General features: G+C 42.7%; 2 protein-coding genes across 3 annotated transcripts; one reads left to right on the top strand and one right to left on the bottom strand.

Moving 5' to 3' along the window:
• Positions 1 to 1,733: 1,733 nt before the first annotated feature.
• On the bottom strand, positions 1,734 to 16,602 carry LOC119729179 (sushi, von Willebrand factor type A, EGF and pentraxin domain-containing protein 1-like). 2 transcript variants are annotated; one of them, XM_038201712.1, is made up of 13 exons: positions 16,149 to 16,602; positions 15,511 to 15,690; positions 14,755 to 14,934; positions 14,019 to 14,240; positions 12,935 to 13,108; positions 12,237 to 12,497; positions 11,263 to 11,421; positions 10,312 to 10,509; positions 9,882 to 10,055; positions 8,285 to 9,058; positions 8,022 to 8,072; positions 7,386 to 7,473; positions 1,734 to 1,929 (listed from the first exon to the last, which is right to left on the bottom strand). In XM_038201712.1, the coding sequence occupies exons 1-13, from the start codon at positions 16,216 to 16,218 to the stop codon at positions 1,827 to 1,829; spliced, it is 2,634 nt and encodes an 877-aa protein (XP_038057640.1). In that variant the 5' UTR covers positions 16,219 to 16,602; the 3' UTR covers positions 1,734 to 1,826. The 2 variants fall into 2 exon arrangements, with proteins under 2 accessions (XP_038057640.1, XP_038057639.1); XM_038201711.1 differs by lacking the exon at positions 1,734 to 1,929 and adding an exon at positions 5,798 to 7,151.
• A 3,687-nt stretch (positions 16,603 to 20,289) lies between these two features.
• Positions 20,290 to 25,005, top strand: LOC119729178 (stathmin domain-containing protein 1-like). Its single transcript, XM_038201710.1, has 3 exons — positions 20,290 to 21,088; positions 22,325 to 22,608; positions 23,271 to 25,005. Exons 1-3 carry the CDS (start codon positions 20,725 to 20,727, stop codon positions 23,574 to 23,576), a joined length of 954 nt encoding a protein of 317 aa, XP_038057638.1. The 5' UTR covers positions 20,290 to 20,724; the 3' UTR covers positions 23,577 to 25,005.
• Positions 25,006 to 25,700: the final 695 nt, after the last annotated feature.

Genomic DNA, 25,700 nt, shown 5'->3' with positions numbered 1-25,700 from the left:
TCATTATGACGGATTACGTAATGCCGCAACTATAACTCCAGGCTATTGTGTAATGCCCACGATGAAAATACAATTATTTATGTCAAGTTGATGAATCATTCTCAGTCTTGTTCGTTCCCCCAATCCGCGTCATTCAGAGGTGACTCACTCCACCGTGGTGCACTCCCCTCCCTAACCACGTGAAATAATAACGATCTCCCGTCCTGAACAAAATTTGCACTTAATCTGTTGGCAGACAACTAACAATTGAGATGTAATTTCGAAGCGTCATGTTTATCTCACGAAATTTTTTTAATGTTTTGCTTTCCTGAACAACTTGAATCGATCCTGAATGCTTCAATACCATAATGGGCTACGAATCTGGGCTGTCCGGCAAAATACTTGGGGAAGTTAGGAGCACATTTTATGCTGGGTAAATATTGCAAACTGACCTTGACACACCACACCAACCGTTTCCAAGCAACGCTGTTTCGGAGTAAACTTACAGTCCTGCAGGCGTTTCTCGTCTGGTTGACACAAAAAAATTGACAAAATAAAAAGAGGAAATCATGTTTTGATTTCGAAAGAATAAATGATTTGTTCCTAAAGCTTAAATTGTCTCTATTTTTTGGTGATAGTGTCTAGCTCTCTGACACTTACGATTGAGGGAGTGGCCTGCGATACGCCCCCTCGCTTTGGAAAGGAGCTCAATTGTGTAATATCAAAATTAAGTAGCGCGCCATTTAAAAAACAAATTCGACAGAGTTGTGGTAACAAGCTCCTTATATTCAATGAGCATTTCGTTTTAGCACAGTGCTTTGGATGAGTTCCAACTTCGTACACAAGGGAACCCGCCAATATTTTCCAGTCAACCTAGAAGCAGTTTTAAATGTTTTGATACGACAGATCGCATCCCCAGGCAACATAAAATTATCACGCAACAGCCAATGACCTTTGCCGACAGGAAATGAGTAATACGAGTCCTTATGAAAGCTGTGCAGACATTGGCTGATTTCCTTTCAAACAACCTTATGTCTGTCGAACAAAAAGTACCTCATGATTTGGCGTCAAAGGTCACAGGTGTCACGTGAGGTGTGAGCAAAAAGAAAGAAAGTTCTCTTCCCTTTTTGGTTGTTCTGTAGCATACCGAATATTAACTGAAATCACAGGACATGAACCGACCTAGTGTTGAACTTTTTTTTATATATCTGTCATTTGTGTCTTTTCTTTTCGTTTAGTAGTTAGGGATTGAAGCAACCAATATCTAAAGGAATAACTACATAGAGCCAATTGTGATGCATAATTGTGTTCTCTCAGCAAGTTTGCACTGCGTAGACTTAAATGAAACTCAAGTACGATGTACGGAAGGGTATGCAAACAACAAATATACAAAATGCATTTCTACAACAATTAGGAATTCAAGTCCCATTTCAGTTGATGACGGTATGATTGTTCAAGTGATGTATAAACAAAATGATCGATCAATTTTAATCGATTTTTAACCCGACTTTAATCGATTGATACACGGTTTGAACATTTGTAGGTGTAAAAAATGTGCGAATTTCTTGGTGTCGATTCTGTAATATCCGGCTTTGATTGTCCCTACACCTGTCGCGTTCAATCTGGCCTTAAGTTGTTTAAAACTTCCGCTGAATGAGCCTTATAATCCAGGCAAGGACGCAACCACCCCATCCCCGCCCACTGAGTGGATTTGGGGGCTAATCTTACCGCCTGTGCACTCCCAGTCACGTGCCAGTGGGATCCCGAACACGCCCCCGTAAGGGTCTCTGCTCCTAGCAATGGCGGCCCCAGGAAACCCAAGCTGCCGGCACACCACCATGGCGTCGTCAATGCCCCAGCTGGCGTCGCAGGTCGAGTACCAGCCACGGAAGCCCAGGTAGAACTCCACGCGGCCCGCGTTGGGCGTGGGCCCGTCGGCCAGACGAAGATCTGCGGTGAACCAGCGAAAGATCTGCAATTAAATCATTATTGCGTGACCGCTCACCACGGACAGGTGTCATGCGCCATGTTTGGAGTCCCAGACAAACTTTTAGCCTGTCCGGGAAAAAAAGGAAAACTTGGGTCGCTGCTCGCTTGCAAGCGCCCTGAAGCAAAAAAGGGGACAGAGTTTGATGCTTTATAAAATGTAGCTGTCGCTTTTCGATTGACAATTCCGATTGGGAATTCGGTCGTGATTTTACGTGCGCACCGACTTTTAAAACCAATTTCTATGCGCGAAATAAAATCATTAATACAAAATACACTTTTTGAGATGCAAATTACATTTTAATTTGCAAATTGAAACAATTTGTCGGATCTTTATACAGGTTTGTCTTTACATTTAACCGTGTTTAAAATTTCAAAAACCTGCGAAATATATAAGCTGCAGATCGTTAAACCTTGACATCAAATCGAGGTTGGCATATCCGGAATACACACTCTGTACTCTTGCCAAAAATGTTTTATTTCTGTTTCTATCTCGTGTTAGCGTTTCTATTTTGGCTACCATATCTCAGATGCAACTTCCTAAGAAGTTATTAGTGAATTTCCTTCAAGTGCCATGAGAAAAGAACGCTCACGAGTCAAGCCCAAAAAGGTCACGTGGATGACACGTGATACCTTCTCCCCTTGTTCAGGAGGAGAGGAGTTTTGTAATGTGTTAAACATTATACATACAAGCACCCTTTTAGGAATGTGAAACCTATTTTCAAAACAGAGCTGAAGTATTTTCTATGTTTGATAAAATCGGATATTTCGAAAGACCCAAAACGCAATCTGTTCAAAAACATGGCGACGAAACTTTGTCAATGGAATAAAATAAACAACAAACAAACCCTCATCCTCATCCTAAATAATATAGTCTTATGAACTTAATGCTCAACCAAACTGGTTACAGTTTCGATTCAAATCGAATAATGCTCTAAACATTTTGCCCCTCGATGTACTGGGACTGTGGCCGTGTCTATAGACGTATTAACAACTCACCAGTAAGTTAGCTGGCATATCGCGGCTTTACAATAACGCGGTAAATTGGGGCCTATAACTCTGACATAACAACCGATCGCGTGGAAGGACTTTCTCTAAATTTGGATTTGGCTGAGCCCCAGCAATTTGCCACCGTCTTGAGATAAACGAGGATGAGGTCTTCAGCCAGGCATCTCCGGCGGGGACGATGCGTCATTTTCACCGGCAAGGAGCCAAGACGAAGAAAGGGTAAGAGACTTAGTAGAAGTCGGTGAACTTGAATCCTACCGCCCACGGGCGAGCACGAATCAAATCCACTCATACGAATAGCGACTCCAAATAACTCGGGATTCGAGACCGAACAAGAACCGTTTCTCGGGCAAGTGTTGCTTAACGTCTTCCCCACAGATGATAAAAAAAATCAGTGCACTCTTCTGGGCAACAGAGTCTTTCAAAAAGAAATGGATAAAATTTGTGAGGCTGAGAGAGATATTTCCTAGATATTCAAAAACAATTTACTTGGCACTGGTTGAGGCTTGTCACCAAGTTTTTTTTAGCGGTTGGGGATAGGGAAGGTTGTGTTTTGTCTTCTAAAAAGATTGCTCGTCATGGCAACGAGACAGACATTTACGTAAATTTTTCAATTCGTGTTGATCGAATGGGGCGGGGGGGGGGACGGGGCCTGCTAGACTTTTTCGGAATTGATGGGTTTGAATCTCCGAATGAATACCCTTGGGTAATTCTCTTGCAACTGTGTGCTTTTACAAAGTAAAAATCTCGAGAAAAAAAATGACATGGAGAACTAAAGCTGCATCGAGTAGATTGGTAGTACTTACCATATCTTTTGAAGATAGAGTAAGAAAACCCACAACCAGCGAAACTCAATCCAGAACAGTTAAAAGTCGGAAAAAATGTTTTGAAATAACCTCACAAAAGAAAAGATTTCGATGCTTACCTCCAATTTTCTGTGTCCTAGCAATCAAAAAGTGTCTAGCACTAAAGACCAGCGCCATCCAGACGAGCACCGACCACCATATATCCATCCTTGGCCCGGCCCGGCCCGGCCGTACTAAAAAAGAACAACCTCAACTTTCTCCCTGGTCGGAAGAAAAAATAACTTGGATCTCCGGCGATCACAGAAACCTCAAGAGTAGACAAAATCCACTCGGAATACGCATGGTGCTTTGCCAAACCGCTGCTATAACTTGAGTGGAAAGATCCCGGGGAGTTTGGGTTAGTACAGACTCTCCTTGATTTGAAAAGCACCTGTTTTGCCAACAGATTGCGAGTTTGATTTTCAGCCTTGTAAAACAGAGCAGATACCGTTCGCATATCCTATCTGAGTGTATCGCTCATTGGTTCTGCTATGACTGTCATCATCTGTGGCTAAATATATTTTGTGGCGCAGTTGGCCGTTGCGTCCTACAACATCCGCCCAGGCCAATTGTGTTTTATTCAGCGGTTCCTGTCCACTTTGAGTAAGTCATTCAAACGCGGTAAGTTTAACACTCAGGCCGGGTTCACACTTACAGCAAGGAAGGGGATGGTTCACACGACATACATGTATGTAATTATAGCCTCGATAGGTATTATAGTCTCGAATCGAGTCTCATATTTCCACTTCCACGCACGCGTCTGCAGTGCAACCTGCCTCTACGCAGTGCAGATATACGAACTGCGCCCACGACTGTTGACAGCCACGTCTTACACAGCAGCTTCTAGACGTGTGACGTCACACTTTTAAGACTTGTGTTTTACGCGCAAATGCCTCCAAATAATAGAAAAAAAAAAGATCCAGTTTTAATTTATGTGTCATCTGAATATATGTGATCATTTTGTGATGATAATTATTTGGTTAACTATGTACTCAAGTTGCCTCGTTCTGTGTCAGTAAGGAAATACTTTAATTGGTGGACATTTGTGGCCAAGATCAGCTTGTTTAGACATTCCTGAGCCAAGTTCCCACTCCATGGAGATTACGAGGAACATTACGGGGCTTTCGGTTGAAAAATACCACGCGTGCCTCGCAGGCAAACAAGTACAGGCCTATGATACCGATAAAAGTCAGTCTAAATAAAATGGTAATTCAATTAAAATCAGAGCTGGGCTTGCAACAGCTGCGCAGAATAATTGACCGGCATTGTATTCCAGCGCCCTCTGTTGACACAAAACAGCCGATTCATTAGCAATCCAAACCGAGGCTAGAAATAGCAGATAATAAATAACTGACAGCAATTTCGTCGGCAGTAATGCAACACTTCGGTCACAATATTTTTTTTATTTTCAACACAGTTGTTAAACATTATACGAAATTTGTACAGCTTTTAAAAAAATCACGCATTTTTACACTCCATTCTTACTCCATTTAACTTAATTTTGTATGTCACAAAATCAGCGAACTAAGTTTGAGTTTTATATGTTCTGAATTTTGATGAGCTTTTAATGTGAAAATGTACTCATAGTTAACTAGAAAAATCTAAACAAAAATATAAATGTTTCCCATTAACCTAAAGTGGTTTCTATTGATAAACACTGATAGGCAAAACTTTGAAAAGTATTTTTTTAATCGGGAGAATTGTCATGATTTTACTTCTTTTTGTTTTGCCCGTAACATATTATGACCTTTGTATATGAAGCCACTTCATGCACCGATCCAGTAAGCCCCTCCCACTGCGCACGTGGGCAAATTAACACGTGCTCCTCTCCAATGCCACACTGCATTTTCCTGCCGCGCGCATCATACGCGCGTGCACGCATGTCGGACTTTTGTGCACGCATGTGGGACATAAATCACGGCTGTGATTGGTCAGAATACCATGGGGCGGTGCTTACTGGATCGGTCCATTGTTGGATGGTGGTGGTGACGGTGGTAGTGGAGAAATGGTGTTTGTGGTGATTAAGCTAGCTGTGGTGATTGTGGTGATGGCAGGTCTTCTATTGTGGTGAAAGTATAGTTAACGATCAACGTGATGGCGACGCCGACGAATGTGACAAATATCTAGACGTTAATACCGACGACGAAGACGATGACAATGACAATGACGATGACGATGACGATGAAGATAAGGATTCTTTTCCATGGGTTGTGCTGTACTTTTTCAAAAAAAACCCCTTCATTTGAGGAGGGACAATAGTTTATTAGAATCGTCCAACGCCGAAAACATGGCTTCCCTGAATTGTTACACGGGTCAAAAATAGTTGCAACAAAGGACGATCATTGACAAAAAAGTACGGTACCGAAAAAGGGTGATTCATAGAAGTCAACGTTCTGCCAAAAAAAATCAACATCATCGAATTGAAAGCAAAACTAGAAATGGTAGTTAAAAGCTTGAAGGTAATGAAAGGATTCTTAAACTTGTTTTAATGCACTGTTGACAAGTTCCAGTCGTTGGAAACTTAGCAAACACAACAGTGATTGTATAGAAATGATGGCGAGAGTCGTGGTCGTGGTGAAGGTCGCAGTGGTGATTGGTGGTGACAGGGCTTGCCGTGGCGATAGTTGCGGTGATGATGATGGTGGTGACACGGTGATTGAGATGAATTTGATGATCCACGACAAACGACGACACTGACAATTTGTGACAAAACACAAAGTTCGTGATAAGGGCAATGCCAATTAAGACCACGTACACACTGCTGATTTTCCAACCATGTATGGGATCATTCCCTCTAAAAATACCAACTATGCGTAGTAGGATAGTTTGCTGAGATGGCTCGCACCCCGGTTCAGCTCCACCTTAGCGTAACTGGTGTACTCCCTCTCTGCTTCGCTGGGGACCACAAACAGATGCCCCTGACCGAAAGAATGGGCCTCCTCGTACCCCTCGTCCACCCCGGACCCATTGGTAGCTCCTGAGCCAGCCCCGTAGAAATTTTGCTCCAGTTCGATCTCTTCCATGAGAGGGCGCTGTTGCGACCGACCACGTGACATCCCGGGCCGGAATAAGGTCTGGTAGAGGCCCTCAGGCGGCCCAGGCCGGCCAGCCTCTCGAGGGATGACGGTGCTGTAGTAGTGGTTGGCGTGGTCTCCACCCAAGCCGCTGTAGTGGTTGTCGACGGCTGTTGACTCGTTACGCACGTCCAGGAAGCTGCTCCGCGGCAAGGGTGAAAACATCGAGTCGTCGACGACGCCTGGAGGGAAGTCTTCATCCTCAAGAACCGCTGGTGTGTTGGCGAGGGCTAAAGACGCCTTGTAACGTTCCAAGTGTCTTAGGAAAACCGAGTGAAGACACAAGAAGCATGCGTTTAGAACCACTAGCACAAACCCAACCCAACCTAAATTAAACTTTCAAACTATTCTGTACGAAACCATGGCTGTGCACACTCGAGGTGCTCAATCATATTTCCTGATAAATAAAACCGTTGGACGAAATTCATTAATAATTGGGATAAACATTGCAGACGAGCTTTTCTTTTAAAGAAAAAAAACGACACTTACGTACCTTTGATCCTTTCTGCACGAGTAACACCAGCAGATTGATATCAGGAGCACAATCAACAGAATAAGACCCAACACGCAGCTAACGATAACTGAAAACATAAATGGTCGAAAAGACATGTTTTTATCAGTCTTCAAATTCTAAGTTGACTTGAGTAAATTCAATCCGATCCATCACCTAGCTTTTATTGGCTATTCCGGATTGAGCATAATATTTTGACAAAATCAAAGTTGTAATAATTGTTGCGTGTCGATTTTTTTAGAGGGATCTTGCTCACGTACGGGGATCGCTCATATATGATTAATGTTTTTTAATTTTAGAAACAACTCTAGTTCTGGTCAAGTTTATCTCCAATACACGTAATTGTTCATCGTACCATTCGTTTTTTTAATATCATTGTAATGTCCTCTCTTTTTATTGTTCAGTATGTGCAACTTTTTCATGTTTTATTGATTTGACCGCAATTCAGCTTTTGGCTGCTACTGTTGAATGAAAATGAACCATTTTCAAATTCCAATTCAAATTCTTCCGATATTCTATACGCTTTCGCATTCCTCGGAGAAGTACGCAAAATAAAGTGATGTTGAACACTTTTAAAAGTCATTAATGCCCCTTAGGGTTTTGTCTATCAGTACTTACTGATTATTAGCAATTCGGAGGACCCCATGACACTTCCACTATTTCCCTCACCTGAAAGAAAGTTAAACAAATCAATCCTTATTTCATTTTGTTTCACAATATGAAAAAAACCAATCCTATAGGTTAATAGTCAAATTCGGTTTTCATGTGACTTCTGACATTTTGGCATTTATTTGGAACACGTGTTTGTTGTACATTGTGATTTTCTTTGGGTGTTACAATCAACAACTCAAGTAATAATTTTTCCATGACTTTATATTCACCAGCATCTGTAGAAACCACCGTCGTAGCATCCACTGATGTCGAACTGATTCCATTCGTTGTCCGAGAAGTGGGCACAGACGTGGTTGATATTTTCCCGGTCGCCACTGATCCACTAGGTGTGGTGGGATCGGCGATTTGTTCTGTTGATGAGGGCAGAGACGTAGCTTGTGGAAGAGTTGTGGAAAGTGGAGTTGTGGACTCCACAGGTGCTGCTGTCTCTTGTTCACGTGCTGTTGATCCCCTACGTGTGGTGGAATCAGCAATGCGTTCTGTTGATGAAGGCAGAGAAGTAGCTTGTTGTAGAGTTGTGGAGAACGTGGACTTTACGGGTGGTGTTGTCTGTAGTAGTTCAGGTGTTGATGATCCACTAAGTGTGGTGAAACCAGCGAGGTCTGTGGACGAGGGCAGTGACGTAGCTTGTGGTGGACTCATTGTAGTCGACTCTGCAGATGTTGATCGAGCTTGTGGAATTGTAGTGGATTGTGTGGATACAGGGTTTGTAAACGTTGTAAGAATTGTCGTGGCAATATTTTGGGTTGTTGGATTTTGAGACAGTTTAGTTGTTGACAAAGTCGATGCCCCTAGAGTTGTTGCGCCAGCACTCTCTGGTGTTGTAGCAGTGTCTGAATCGTCTACTTTTGTTGTTAGCTGAGGAGTAGTAAACCCTGCCGATGTCGTCGTCTGAGTGGTAACAGGCTGAGTGGATGTAGAAGCAATGTCGGTGGTGACGTCACTTGGAGTCGTTAGATATTCAGAGGTAATTTCTACCATTTCTGGGGAAGAAAGAGGGGCATGAATAACCGTTAATGATATACCTGTGACGTCATACCAACAGGCAAGACAAACAGTTAATTATCTTTCTGATATCATTTTGCCCACATTAAACTGCTAACAGTAAACGTCAATACTTTCAAACGAATCATATTATCAAGAGCTACACTGCAGTTCAAAATAGATTGACGTACAAAATCAACCACAAAATCTAATGTTGTAAATAAGAAGTCCCTCCGTTATCGAGATAAAAAAATCACCAAGAGAGTCGTCTCCATTGGGTAAAAAAACATATACAAATAATGAATGTTTATGAATGCAATGGTAAAATAACTTAATGAGGTGACAGATGGGCTGTTCCATTCCACGAGGCGAATGGAACATTCCATCTGTCACCAAAGGAAATGATTCTTTCCACTGCACGAATGTGAAACATTCATTATTTATTTTATACAACACCTGAATAAATCCTTGTCATCTGATTGGTCAGAGCCACCAATAGTGTGACCGTGCAATAGAACTTCTATTTACCGTGGAATAGAACTTCTATTTTTGCGGTGCGGCCGGGCCGTGGGTTGGGATGAATAATTCAGTATCGACCCACCAATCAGATGACGGGGATTTAATCAGGAGTTGTACAAAGGGCGCCACCATACCAAAGAACAAACGGTGCAATATGCGATTGTTCTATAAGAGAGTGCTAACGAAATATTTAATTCCTTCAGTTGGTCCCATTTAATTGCACAAAAAGTCCTCTCTTTGAAATAGCTGTGGGGAAAGAGGGAGGGGTTGCTGGATTTCCGAAGGGCACGGCGCAGGACTCACCGATGCACGTGAAGTTAAGAGAAGTCCAAGTTCCGTTGCTTGAGCACACAATGACCGGCTCACCCTCCATCTGATATCCTTCCGCGCAGGACAAGACGGCGACGCCTCGGTACTCGTGCGAGAGCACGGTGACGTTACCGTTCGCTAACGCCGTTGGTTCGCCGCACGAGATGACTGATCGGACAGAAAATAAACAGTTCCACATCACGTAAATGAGAAGTAAACGAAAGATATTGGTTAATTCGGTTTGGCATTAGGCCAAACTAAATTGCTGCAGTCATTTTGTGCGAGCCTTTATTTTAAAGTCATGGAGAAAACACGTGACTATACATGTACATGTAAGTACATTTAATGAACCATTTATCTGAAAAGACCGTTTAGCCTCAATCTTTAAACAACAAAAAATAATTGTGCCGTTGAGCTTGCTTACTGTTGCACGTCGTTTCCTGGCCACTCCAGGACCCATTCGACAGACATTCCCTGGACACGGAGCCTAGGAGCTCATATCCCTCATCGCACGTAAATTGAACCACGTCACTGGTGTTGAAACTGCCACCTACATCGATCCCAGAACGCACGCCGTGCAGTGGCACGCCTGGGTCTCCACAAGTTGTTATATTTAGTGCATCTGAAAATATTTTTAAGGAGAGATAATAGCAGTCAGGAAATATGGCCTTTTTCTACAGTGTCTGTTGTTTTAAAAGTAATCTAACTATCCAAAGAGAAGATCGGCAGTACATTTTTTTCTGAAAATGGAATCATCGTACACAAAATGGTAATTATAGTGACCAACAAACAAATCGAGATATTGAACGGCAATGTGACGAAGTAGGGCAGGCAATGCGACGAGACCGGACCGGCATTTTGACGGCACTGAATCAATAAAAACAAAATGAATAAATTGTAATGCTTAAGTTGCGCTTTTCCATCGCATCAACAATATCAAAGCGCTCTACAGTTATTCGCCCATTCATCAGGCCACATTCTGGAGAGAGGTAATTGTAGTTAAGTGTCTTGCCCAAGGGCACAAACACCACGTTCCTGGCAGGGTTCGAACCCACGCACCATCGTATACGAGTCAAACACCGTAACCACTGGACCCTGGCATTCTACATAAACTATAGGCCTACGAGTCGGCAATGTGACGACAATGAATCGGCAGCGTGACGACAGTGAACCAGTATTGTGACGACACTGAATTGAGCCAACCTTGTGAAAACCTCCAACCGTCACAGAGCCGGCAATATGACAAGACACATTTGCCAAAGAGATGACATTAAAATTGGTGAAATTGCAACCTAAGATCAAATCATACAATGTACATGTCCTAGATAGATATATTGGTCATGTGAATCTGTGCGGGAAAAAAACATGATCCTACCCGTACGACAGATGTAATGTCTCTGTTCATCGCAAGGTACGCGTTGCCAGCTGCTCAATTCTCGAGGATTATTCAGATTGATCTGAATACACTTTTCCTTGTCAGGATCCCAGTTATTAGACTGGTCAGTAGCCCAAAACGTGTCAGTTACCAATTCACCTATTTTTAAACAAAAAAGAAATAATGATTATTTCACGTGTAATGACTGTAGTAACTGTTACTTTTAATACCAGAAACTAAGAGCTGATAGTAACATTATCCAGGAGACCTGGTTTTAAAGAATCTTCATGATGGTAGGGTAAAGAGGGCTACATGTGCTTATGGGAGGTTCGACTTAACGCGAGAAATTCAAAGAAAAATATACGATCACCTTAACGGGAATTATGGTAAACTGGGCAGGGATTTGTTGGGTAGGTATACGGGCGGCGGTTTATTTTGTCAGGTAAAGTGACTGTCGTCACTTCAAGAGGGAGGGGCAATAGTATTGGGTCATAATGGACAGATCCAGTAAGCCCCGCCCACTGCGCACCGGGCAAATTAACACGTGCTCCTCTCCAAAGCCGCCCTACATTTTCCTGCCGCGCGCATCATACGCGCGTGCACGCACGTCGGACATAAATCACGGCTATGATTGGTAAAAACATCATGGGGCGGTGCTTACTGGATCGGTCCATTACATTGACATAATGAGGGCACTGCAACGTCATTTTGGGAATACAAGCATAAACTACAGACGATTATCCAAGGTTACATTGTTACGACCTTTTACATTCAGATTCAACTTAAGTTGGCTTCAACCAACGTGTTATATTCTCTGTGCTAAGAAAATAGCGTCGCTGAAGGACCAAAATTCAATTTAATAAATGCCTATTGGCAAGTTTGTGGCAGATTGTTTTGATATCCACGTTCAGGGGCCATTACACTTGGAATATAGCTGTTTATTGTTGTAATCGCTGTGTCTACTAAAGACTCACCGTCCGTCCACCTCCACACTCGAGATCCATTGGCCTTCCCGCCTATCCACCAGTGCGCAAGTGTGGTGCTGAATTCGGTGGTTATGGTTTCATTGAGAAACTCCTGCATCTCCTGGTCCAGTATCTCCACCAGCCAACCACCTGTGTACGCGCAAGTGTCTTTGGCAGTATTCCAGTTTTGCTGAGTTTGATTGAACTGCAAGCACTGCCCTTTATAAATCTTATAGTCGTCTGGAAGCGTGTTGTTGGGACAGTGTAACTCTGTAAGACCATGGAGGAATAGACAAAAATAAAGAGGGTTGATAAAATTGTCACATTTTGACATGCGATTGATTATGATATATTTGTGATTGGCGAATAATTGACTTGTGATTGACTTGTGAGTAACAAGTGATGGACCTGTGATTAATTTCAGGTTGGCAAGTGATAAACTCGCGACCGAGCTGTGATCACTCGTAATTTGCCAGTGATTAACTTCTGGCTGAGTTGCAACGGACATGGGATCGACTTGTGACTGAGTTATGATGTACTTGACATTGATAAGAGATTGACTTACGATTTACGTGTTTTGAACTTGTGATTGACTTGTGATTGACTTGCGATCGACTATTGTGAACCCCTTGTGAACCCCTTTGATTGACTATTGATTGCGAATGATTGACTACAACTATGATTTTTACCAGACGGGAATCACTTACCATACTGACATATTGCGTAGAATGGTATGTCACCGTCCTCTTGATTATCACACCCGTTGTCATTCCACCTGTAATCTTTGTGTCCAGGCAAGGCGCTTAGATGAATACAGTCCTCCGAGTCGAGGTCGTTCGGTTCTCCCTCAGCCCAGGGTAAGTACTCAATCGGTGTCTGACCTGCGTATTTGAACCAGTAACGTCTCAACAAAATAATGAACCAAACTGCACATTTGCACATTTGACGGTTATCACATCGCGGTAAACAGGACAGATGAAGGTACACATTGTATACATGGATAGGCAATTGTATGCGAATCTACAATCTGCATATTTAGCTCCGGGATAACAGCTAAAAAAAAATCATCATTTTATAGTCCTTAGGCCAAAAAAAAAGTCTCCGGTTTCTGGTATGCGCACGCGTCGCCGGTAGCCATGCGCGTCGGCAAAATGAAAAAGTGATTTTTTTTCAATAAAAGATGATGTCTCAAAACCGCCAAACTCACTGGTTCGACTGGAATCCTGCTGCTGCACAATTTCAACGTGTTTTAGATGGGGTTAAGATCGAGAATAAGCTTTATGTGGACTCTCTGGACTCCCATATAATTATTTGCACTAAGTTTAGTCGGGCACCATTTGCAGTCATCAGCCGACATTTGAAGCAAAAAAAAACAGGTAACAAAAGAGAAAGCCCGTCGCCGCACCACTTTTTGGGCAAGCTCCATACCAGAAACCGGAGACTTTTTTGGCCTTAGTTAATAACAAACGTTGACATTGTCTATTGCTCCTACATATTTTGACCGATTTCAACCAAACTTCGTCAAACGTATCAGTAGCCCAGCCCCAACATGTCAGATAACCAAACTGGGGTCAAAGGTCACCATGGCACACTGGGGTGGCAGTCATTAAAGTCAGTCAGTTGAGATAGGTGCCAACCAGGCCGGCCCTCTAGGACCTGGACAAATAGTGTCCATGTGGTGAGGTAGCTTTCGGAATCTGACGCTTCTCCAATTTCGGTAGTAACCTCTAAGTTTTCATGCGAAAAAACAAAACAATAACACGTTTTCCAGAAAAAAAGACATGTACTCACTTTCCTGCCAAACCCAATTCCTGTCCTCTTTGCCGCCAATCCAGTGTTCCCTGCGTTCTTTCACAGTGTCGACTAGGAACGTCTGCTCTTCGATGTTGTCGACCTTGGCCAGCGACCAGCCATTCGCTTCACAACCCAATTTAGCTTGACTCCATTTAATACCATTGTTCACTGGGATGAAGCAACTATCCGTGTTATAACGATGACCACCGGACGGGCAGGCTGATTTCGCGACATGAAGAGAAAATGATAATACACTGTACATCATCACATGCCAATCATAATGCCGTTGCACACTAAGTTGGATGGAATCTGTCAGCATAGGCCTAGGTGACGTACTTTGGGTCCAATTTTTAGGGAGAGCAATTAAGAGGGATGGAGCATATATTTTCTGGAGGGGCGTTCAATGGGTTTTTAATACAACTCATTTTTGCATTCTCCCGAACCCTGGGGTAGCACATGGGGCTACAAGGTTTCTAGGGGGGGGGGGCAGTGTCCCCCAGTTACACCACTGATTATCAGCGGTAAATTTCTCGTTTAATATAGTGTTTTCACCCCATCTTAGATTAAATCGACAATGATACCCTGCCTTTGAAATAAAATTCGTAAACTCTATTCCTCTTGTTCTACCAAAACAATTATCAACACGGGGAGCGTATGGACATTTTCAATAAGTGGCGACGCGAAGGGTTCTGTTTGTTCCAAAGGAAAAACAAAATTTTAGACTACTACTCACGAAGGCAGCTGAAGCCTGTTCCCGACCATGTCCCACCAGCTTGGCATTCCCGCGAATAATCGCCCTTTTCTTCAAATCCTTCCCGGCACGAGTACGTGACGGTCTCCCCCATGACGTAGCTATTCTGAACGGGGCTAATGAAGCCGCCAGAGGGCGCCTCGGGCGATGAACACTGGATTGCTACAAGAAAAAAGAAAGAAAATGCATCAAAAAGTGAATCTGTTGATTGCACACCTTACACAATGAAGCAGAACTGCGTAGCACCTGAGATAACTTGTTTAGGATGAAACTATTTTCAAGCAGTGCTCACCAGGAATATTGGAGCAGAATTTTCGGCCCGACTAGATGAAGCTCCTGGCTCTGATGAAGACCTAGTCAGGCCGAAAATTCAGCCCAAATATTCTTGGTGAGCACTGCTTTCACTTATTTTTATCCTATGTAATTGCATACCTTGACACAAAAGTGTTCTAATGACGAGACTTACACAGCCAGGGTTACGTCTAAAGTAGCAGCACTGAGAGTTAATATTTTGTCTATTTTAGACGTCTGTATCCTCTGGATAAAAATTAGTTTGCTTTTGCGCACACACAGATCCGGATCCGCCCTGCAAATGGAGTGGTTCCTGGTTCTGATAGGGAGTGGAAACCAGTCTATCATGTGAGAACCGAGTTACCATAAGGCCGCAAATATTTCGAACTTTGTGAAGCACTTATTCCGTAACTATAAACACGAGGTGTGAAAAAAAACCCGATGTACCTGTGCAGTTTGGAGTTGTCTCGCCCCAGCCCTGGCCCGTTTCCACGCAGACAGCTACTGACGCGGGTCCCTGAAGCTCGTAGCCCGGCAAGCACTCACAGACCACGTACTCCAAGCCGTTGGTCTGGGTCGTGCTGCAACTCACATCGGCGAAGGACTCGGTGGAGTTACATGGCACCGCTGCTTGGAAGGAACACATATTATTAAAGAGGGATGATTAGTAGAGTTTTCGAAGCAGAAAACCGGAAAATTAAAGACAGTATAAACAGAAATCTTTTTGGTATAAAATCCATTCTCAATTGAAAGGAGACACTAATAAATCAATCCGCACTCGTTACCACTAACACAACCAGTTAATACGACTTAAGTAGCTTGTGACAATGGCACAGGTGGATCGGGATTGGGGTATGTGCCCTCGCATGAGGACTTAGCCCCGCCCCTCCCCTTCAAATTTGGGGAAGGCATAAAAGAGCTCTGTATTAAAAAGCCATAGAATGCCCCTTTAAAAAAAATAGCCTTCTAACTCCCCCGGCCCCCTGCAATAGGCCTATGTATGCTTTAGTTATGTCATTGCTGTGGCAAGCATTTATAAATAATTGCATAAAGCTGGTGGTTTCTAAAACAATGTTCCAACTTACCTTGAGTTGCAGCAATCAGTGCGAAGAAGAGAAACACGGCGAGAAACTGGCGGTGGATGCATCCATCCATTGTGAGCCTTTGATGACGAAGTTACCAAAAACGACGTGCTATGGCAGCGCAATAGGCAACCTAGCTTTGAAACTCAGCACTTGGCGCAATATCGTATACAGCGCGTATGGCTTCGCAACTTGGCAAGATAAGGCGCGGCTTTTCCGACGCTATAGACATATTTCGCTCTCCTCAGGACGAGAGAAGCCAATCGATCCAAGGAAATGTCACCGTCAGTTGTTTTTCCCTTTAAGCGTCCAATTTTATTTCCAAGTGCCAAATTAATCAGGGAAAAAAGTGAGAATAGTTCAAGACTACTGGATGTGAAGTGGAGTTGACGGCAGCGATAAAACCAGACAACACTAGCTCATGGTTTTACCTCCTGATAATGTGAGGCTTTGTAAGTCAACACCATGATTTTTTTCAGCTTAAGGTAAATCAGCACCGGTGTTTAAATTGTTACCGATAGATGGACGATAAGGCCGATATAGACAGCGAAAATAAAGTAATTGTCCCCCCTCCCCCTTACGGTATTTGATCGCGAGGCCCTGTCTGTTTTATTTGTCGTTGATAAATGTCTCCGTTGCCTAGCACCGGCCACCGATTTACCTCAGATTAGAGAAATTATAACTGTTTGGCCTTTTTATTTACCTTTTCTAATCTTGATACAACTGAGCGTGCGCAGTGAGTACGCATTTTGGTATAATATATTTCGTAGCGCTGTTATACATTGTTCGCAGCATTAGTAATATCCCATTTTACTTGATTTGATCAAATGTTAAGCTAAGTTACTCTGGTATTAATGTCGCAAATATTGTCGTGCAAGTCTCATAGCCGACAGTTCTCAAGGTTTTTTTGGGGAGAAAAGAGTATGTGTGCGACAGGAATAAAAAGGTTGTACTTTTTTTCTGAGGCATCGACTCCTCGAGTAATGGTGTCGTCGCTTTTCACAAAACTTTACAGATCATTTTTTTCACTATTGATAAAATCATATATTGACGTATAACAAAGCCGTCAATTACCAGCGATGCATACTTCTTTTACGATTTATTACTGGTATTTATTACTGCATGCGTTCCGGAGATCTATGGCAGAGAAGGTTAAATCTCGTTGGTAATCTCGACACAGATGTAATTTTGCACTCGTGACGGTAGAGCCTCTAGTAAAGGAATGCTTTTGCCGTTAGACCTACTTTGGGCCTTGGGATTGGAATATAAGGATATGATGCTTTATAGGATGGAGTCAGTTATTAGGACACATTATGATGGCCTTGTCCCAAACCTCCATTTAAACCCCCAGTATATCTTATTCTCGACAAACAATAATTGTAGATAACTTCATCTGAATGTTACGTAAAGCGCAATCAGTGCTGTTCTATTTGCATTTACTCGCCACAGCTATCGCTCGTTTTTTCCCCACAACTCGAACACTGTTATTTTCGTTTCTGCCCAATAGTAGCAAGAATTGGGTTTGGACCCTGGGTTGAAATTTAGGCAAACAGCGACAATTCTGCCTGGATGGTTCTTTGTCGCCAGAAAAAGAAGGTGGGGGAAGAAGAAGGGATTTTTCATAGAAAAATTAAAATTGTGGTCCCATGTAATACGAGTACCGAACGGACGATAATCATACAAAATGGACGCAGCCATCAGGGACAGCAACAGTTCACCCTTTTTGGGGAGGGGCGTGGGGAAGAATGTAGGACGAACTTATACCCAATTATATTAACCCTCGTGTCACGATTTAAAAAAAAATCGCATGTCAGCAGCACTGTCTATATACCGAATGTTCTCACTAAGATGTAGCTAACAGTAACATCGAAAGTCTCGAAGATAGCAAAATGGAATTGAGGCGTTTGGCAAAATTGGAAAAAAAGTCGAATGTTCCAGCTTTCAAGGACAATACCTGAAAAGAACACAATCTGTTTGGAAAGGACGAAAGGACAGATATCTAATCTTAATACAGTCGAACCCTGATAATACAGTCGAACCCTGATAAGAAGAGCGCTGTTAATACAAGGTATACTGCTTATAACAAGCAAAATTTTAGGTCCCAAGTCTTTGTTTTTCTTTGTTTTCCCATTACTGTTAATACAAGGTACCTGTTATAACAAGGTAATTCCTAAAGTCCCAAGGACCTTGTTATAAAGGTGTTCGAATGTACTGATGTTATTGATAACACAGACATAGTTTAAATAACATCAGTGATCTTTGTACATTAGGTGACTTATACAATGTACAATCATGACTATGGGGTGATCTTGACTGGAGCAAGCTTTGCTCTTATCTCGCTCTTATTAAGCTTTTGAATCAATAATGTTTTATAAGAAGAGCAAAATCGGGACAGGATTATCCGCTGACCCACTTTTCAGTCGCCTTGATCGTTGCCCAATCGTAAAAACGCATGCGCAAACCGGCTGGTAACCGTGGGTTCGAGCCTCGGAACTGAGGGCGCTATTTACGCGTACAGGTTGATTAACTTTTAAAAGTTTAAAGGTGAGGGCGGGTATAATACGCGTATAAAGGCGCAATTAAAATGCATTATGCGATTTGAAGTCTGTATTTTTTTCATAGTGGGAAAAATATTGCATGGTTACATGATTTTAGTTTGTTCAAAGGATCGGGAGGCGTATGGTGCAGACCTGTAAAGAGGCCCAAACTGCGGCCTACCCCGGCCAAATCACGATTTGCATGCCCTCAAGTTCTCCGTATCAGACCTTTTTGGTGGCCATTAATATGAGGGTTTGTTAAAACGGGGGTGGAAGCATATTTCTGTGAAATGTGGGAGAAAAATATAGGCTCTCCTGGCTCTTTTTTTTGCAATGGAGCGTAGGCGTCCATTTTCGAAATGGCGTTGGGCTTCAGGACTGATTTTAGGGGTGATCATCTTTGGATGGAATTTTCTCCCAAAAGCCATTAACCCCAAAACAATAACGGGAAACGAAAGATGATTAAATAAGGTTTAATTTAATGCGTGTCTAAAAAAACCTTGGAGAGTTGCATTTTTAATAATATTGGAAAGTGTGCGTACTTAGCACTGAGATCTGCGGCAGTCTATTTACTGGTCTGGACCCACGGGCTGACTTTACTGGCGGCTCTAAAATTATTCGCGTAATAGCGCCCTCGGTTGGCAATTTCACCACCAGAGACAACCTCAATCAAGCAATGATCCCTGATTCTGCCGCTAATTACCCCGGCAGTTTCTTTCCACGAAAAGCTGGCAGCTCGATCGGCCCTGACATTTTAAATATACGCCACCTAACGGCAGACAGATCGAACATCAACCATCAAAATAAAGAAAATGAAAGAAAATATGTAATCGTCTCGACACTCAACAGTCAATTTAAGTAATAATCTATTCTGGTGCAGACGAAGACCCGTTCCCTTCCGGAAATTAATGCCTTCCGGAAATTAATCCGTATGCTATGTTTCTCTCTTTTTTTCCTACTTTTTTCCTTCTAAATCTAAAAGCAAAAGTCAATAATATTGGCTCACTGCAGTCATTCCCAATTCGCCGCTAATTGTTGCAGTTATAGCAATCGGTCTTTTCATCATGATAGATATTTACACAGATGCAATTTAGAATGTAAAAAGAAATCAGAGAAAGGAAGAAATATAAATATTCCTTTATGATTCAGCACAGTTTGGGTTGAATCATTTATTTATTTTTTAATTTCACTAAGTTTATGTCAGTATGATAATTCAGCACAAAAAAATAAAACACACAAAAAAAGCACCGTTGGATTCATAGGAAAAGGCTCCGTTTTCTTGCTGTACTACAGTATGATAGGAGATTCTTTCCAACTGACACTTTGATATTTGCCGCCATTAGGAAAATTACATCCAAAATGCAGCCACGCGCAGTATTCTTAGCCGATGATAATTACGTGGAAAAGTCCACTTCAACAGCAGGTGCATCAACAGGCCTACTTATGCACTCAAGGCCGCACGTACGCACTTTAAATGCACAATGGACTGAATACAGGTTTCACGGAATCGTCGCTGGGGGCGCACTACCGCGTATTGACGCTCCATGACAACGGTCACAACCCCCTGTGGTCCGCCGTCATTATTGACCCTAGCAACGGCGACGGAGACCAATAACAGGGGGGTGCGTTTACAGGGGCACGATCAATGGTGAGAGGCGACACTTTCGTTACACGAGACGCAGAACAAGGGTCTACAAATCTACTGCATTATTTGCTCGACATCACTGTCTACTCTGGCGAATGCTTTCCACGACTGTCGAGTTTTGCTAGTATTGGAATGCCGGATACTCAACGCCTGTAAAAGTACAGAGACCTGTTAGACATTAGGAGACATTTATTGTCGGATTGCGAAGCTCCTATTAAAATCACTAGCAATTACCAGGAATACAGGAATTTCAGCCACGTTGGTGTTTAAAAAACTCTTGAACTTTGCACTTCGCTCAGTTGTAAAACAGCAATATCAATCTGTGTTGTGACGACAAGACAACTGGTGTTATTTAGACGAGAAATTATTGAATCGACCATCGAGAGAATAATTCATCATGGGTTGCGGTGGCTCCAAGAACGCCGTAGTCCCCTCAGTGGGTTCCTCCCAGGCCTGGTCCGAGCGGGGCAGCAAGCCGTCCTCCGCCGGGTCCACCAAGACCAAGCCCGGCCGGCCAAACTCCACACTCGTCCGGGTGAAGTCTAGCGGCGGTACGCCGGTCACGGTGCTCAAGCCGGACCGGGCTGTGTCCCGCGAGTCCCTCCGTGGCACGGTCCGTGGGGTATCGTCAGCAACAAGCAAGGCATCAGCGCACACCTTCGACAGTGGACTAGAAGCTGACTACGGGAATATTATCACTGAGGAGTCCGACCCAGCACTTGTGGAGCAGACAATGGGAGGAAATAGGCCACACACGCCAGGTAAGAAACGTTTCTCTTTTCAGCAAAACCCCAAACAGCCAAAAAGTCCTCCAGACAACACCGCACAACCCCAAAAGCAGCTAGTCTAACCACTACGAACAGACATCGGAACAATTCACAGAAACAATCACAAGTATATACTCACACAAAAACTGTTACAATGAAATGGCAAAATAGTTATGTTTTAAACTTCAAATCAAATTATTTCGCCTGAACGTTCTTCCTTCGCTGGCAAAATGCGACAAAACGTGCTGACATTTCTGTTCTTATTTTTTTCCTTTTGCATCATATAAAAACAAAAACCTAGGCCTTTCCAATTTTCATAGCACGCGAATACATTATTACAAAATGTTTACAGAAAAACAAAAACGTAACAAAAATTTAAGATATCTGATTCATTATTTCATGTTTTGTAAAACTGACGCCGTACCGACGCTCGTAAAAAAAAAAAATCTCAACCCACCCACCGGCAGAACACGTCGCCAGCGTGTCGCAGACAAAAGACTGCTTTGACAACAAGCGTGTGACGTACCTTGTCTCTATTGTATTCAGTCAATACGATTACGTTACGAACCAGTGTGCACGGCTAAGCTGGGGGTATATCATGAATATTCATAACTTTATAACCTGTTGAATGATATTTGTCGGTCTCGAGGCACGTAAGGCGATTATGTCACGACACATTTCATGTGCCATATTTCATCCCTTGGGAAAATGTGTTCGGAACACTGTTCAATTTCTGTGTAATACACAGAAAGGGATTTTTTTTCTTAACGAATTGAAGACATGTACATGTACTTGTATTTTTGATAACTGAAGTAAGAAAGTAACATTTTTAAAAATAAATACATGAAATAACACACCAAGAAGGCGTGGACGTATAAAACCAAATGCAAATTTAGAATGATTTTTCTGAAATAAATTGTTGGTGTTTTCTTTATAATTAAAAGAAGGAAGACGAGAACAAACCTCAAATGGATTTAAAAGAAAAATCTCCATTTTTCCACAAAAAACTTGACATTTCAACTAGAAGTGCTGCATTCTTGGAAGACAAATACATATCGGGAACAAACAAATCAACAACTTGTACAAACGATTCCTATACAACACTCTCCCTCTTTCTACTAAAAAAACCTGTTCATTTTGAAACTGCTGTTTCCTTCCTGATGGAAAGACAGAAGACACGACCGAACCCATGATTTCTAACAACTTCCTTTTCCCACTCCAAAACTACAGATTTGACGCTGCAAGGTACGCAAATCGATGTTCGCAAGCGAAGCGGTAAGGCGCGGGGCACGGACCAGGATATCATCTCCCAGCTGAAGAATGAGGGCCTACTGTCCCGTCCCGTGGCCGGCCAGAGCGGGCTGGCCTTCGACGTCATGATCGCCCCGGAGTTTGGGATTCTCAAGAAGCCCCCGGCGCGCCTGGCTAAGCTCAAGAAGAAGAAGACCAAGAAGAGGGCGCTGACCAAGGAGGAGCTGGAGGCCAAGCTGAAATCGGCCGAGGAGAGACGGAAGGTAAGAATCAGAGACAATCGTTCACTTCTCACTCCCCGACCCTGGAACCCCCACCCCCACCTCTCTCGCTCTGGGAACATCGTAGGGACTGAGAGATGTCAAATTCAGGCAAATGCTGACCATAATATTTTAGCTCGAGATGGGCTTCAAATTGAAGCTCTCGTCAATAATGTACTTGTATACATTATTACATGAAAACAGCCTCTTAGTTCTAGTTTTCTTACTTGAGATACTAGAAGACTAGTTGAAGAAAGTGTTAATTGAGCGCAAATTCCGTCTGTCTGATGAGTCTTTTCTTAGTTTGGGGTGAGCTTATAATATAATGAAGCATTCTTCAACTATACATGTGCATTAAAACGTGTACATGTACATGTACATTATGGACATGGCCTCTTAGCAATAGTTTTCTTGCTTGAAATGAAAGTGGACAACCACTTGAAGACAATGTTGAACGCAAATTCTTTCCGCTTGAAACACTCTTTTTACCACTTTCACAGACCACGAAAGTACATAGACTTGACTCAATACCAAGAAAGCAATCAACCTTTAAATGGCACTTATACATGTACACGTACATACATGTCATTGCAAACAATTAGTTACAGTTGTCTATAATTGAACGGTAATCATTGACAATTTTGTTGCTCTTTTTGATTCCACAGAGGAAAGAAGCCCAGAAACTCGAGAAACTCAACACAGCCGCCAAGGAGAAGCAGGTCCATCAGTCTCTCGACGCATCAGAGGAGGCCCAGAAGAAAGAAGTGGCCATCAGGACCACCACCGACATGGAGAAAAAGAATGAGAACAAGGAGGCCCGCCTGCAAGCGTTCAGGGAGAAACAGGAAAAGAGGAAAGCCCACGCTGAGAAGGTTCGCCTGGCGCGGCTGGCCAGGCAGGCCGAGGGAGCACCGACGCAGGATACGGACGCCTCGTCAGGCGTGCCCGAAGGCGAAGCCTCCGCGGTCTGAAAACACGGCAAACTTTTGACTGATGTTTATTTTTTTGAGGACAAATACAACTGAAATTCAGGGTTGTTGTGGAGAGTGTCTCGACCCGTCGAATGTTACTCGTGCCTGAGGGGCATAGTGCCAAAGATTCCGCCGATTAGTCAAGTTTTATTGGCCGCGAGATGTGCCAACGCGAAGGCGATACAAACGGGTGTAGGATCATGACATTTCGCCGTCTGACTATAAAGTGTCTGACATAAATTATTTTTACGCCAATTTCTTTTTTAACTGTTTAATTCTGACCGCTGAGGCGATGTTAGCATTGAAAGTGAAAACAATATTGTCAAAACGTTTGATCTTGTTCACAGCTTCTGAGAAATTGCAGCACATTTTTAACGACAACATTGGTTTTTGCGGGTGTATATTTTAATTAACAGCTCAAATAATATGCCGGGAATGAATACTGTGAACATGAGATATATGAATTATAAGGTTCGCAAAACTGTGACAGTAACGCACAATGAAGAACGTTCGCATCATTGCTGGGTAGAAGGATGGATGAGCGCTTATCAACAGCAAACAGCAACCCCATGGATCCAATCGTATTGTGTGCATAGGGAGTATGAGTGAGACTCTCCATCAGAGGGAGTAAGTGTGAAAGAAACATCGGGTGAAGTAGAGGAGCGAGTCGGATACTATGGAAATATGTCAAATAGGGTGATTACGAGGGTGAGGAATAGAGGTGGTGAGTGAGATGGGTTGTGGAATGTTGAGTCCACCCAGGGGAAAAAGAAACGATTGAGAGTGTGAGATGAATATGAGAGTTTGAGACGAGATTGTGTCATTGAGAAAGTGACAAATACAGTGAGAGACGGTGTGAGAGACAGAATGAGAGATGTGCTGACGCAATAAAAGCTTATTTTGTTTTCAAATACATGTATAAATTTGTAACCGAAGTGCCTTATACAAGTATTAAAGAATTCCGTCCATATATTTTATTGACAAGAGTTGATCTCTTAAAAGAATTGTACGCTGCTCAGGCACCAGTTGCCTTTAAAAAGCAGATTTTTTGGTGTGTTTTTGTGTTTATTGTGGAAGCTTTTAGCTGCACCGTATATTTTTTTCTTCAACGTCACATTGTTATATTTTAATTAATACAAGAATAACACTAAACTTGACCAGGGTGCAGGAGTGATCTGGCTGTGGGAATTGTCTCTTGGCAATTATCGACAACATGGGTTTCGACTTTTTAAACTATGAATGTAGTTTTAAACATCCGACGATTTTCATTTAGGTATTGTGCTCTTCATGTGAAATTCTTTTAACTGACCAGTGTGATACAAAAATTACTTTCACATTAAATTAAGTTGGTTTGTTTCTATTTAACACGTGTGTTGTGGAATACATGTACATGTAAACATTAAAATACGAAAATGAAATAGACATGAAATATCGCATTTGTGTTTGTTTATTGAAGTTGGATGTACCAATAAGCCAAGTATCCACACCACCGGATGATGAAACAGTGGCGAAGCCACGGGGGGCGGGGCGGGGGGGGGGGGGGGGCGAACGGCCCCCCCCATGAAACCTTGTCGCCCCCCACTGAGATTTTGAGTTTCTAAAAAAATTATCATTGATCTACATGACGCCCCCCATGAAATGTTCCAGCCCCCCCCCCCACACTGAAAAATTCTTGGCTACGCCACTGTGATGAGGTCTCGCACAAGACACATGTAGACGAATCAGCTATGTCTCTTCTTCAAGTTGTCATTGCCTTATACATGTACTTGTACGTAGCCATTAGCATGCATGATTATCATAATGAACATACATCAGCGAAATTGTTCAAGATCGCGCATAGCCCAATGCCGAATGGGAAAACAGCGTTACAAAATACCCCTTTTTGTTCAAAATATATAACAGAACATTGACAGTTGTTGTACAGCCATATCATTTCAACTCGAGCAGTTTTGTGCTTTTTCAAATGTTCAAGTTTGTTAGTACGCGGAATAGTGTAAAATGCTGACGGAAGGCTGGCTACACAAACTCTGCGTAATGGTTCTACATGTGCATGCAGAGTCCGTAATTTTTTTTGGACGAATGGTACGAACTTAATTTTTTTATCGGCGGCAGAGGGCGCTGTGC

This window comes from Patiria miniata, unplaced genomic scaffold (assembly GCF_015706575.1).
Source record: "Patiria miniata isolate m_02_andy unplaced genomic scaffold, ASM1570657v1 HiC_scaffold_20, whole genome shotgun sequence".
In the NCBI taxonomy this organism is placed as follows: Eukaryota; Metazoa; Echinodermata; class Asteroidea; order Valvatida; family Asterinidae; genus Patiria; species Patiria miniata.
Note: the sequence above shows the minus strand (reverse complement) of the source record. Positions and strands in the feature narration are given on the sequence as shown.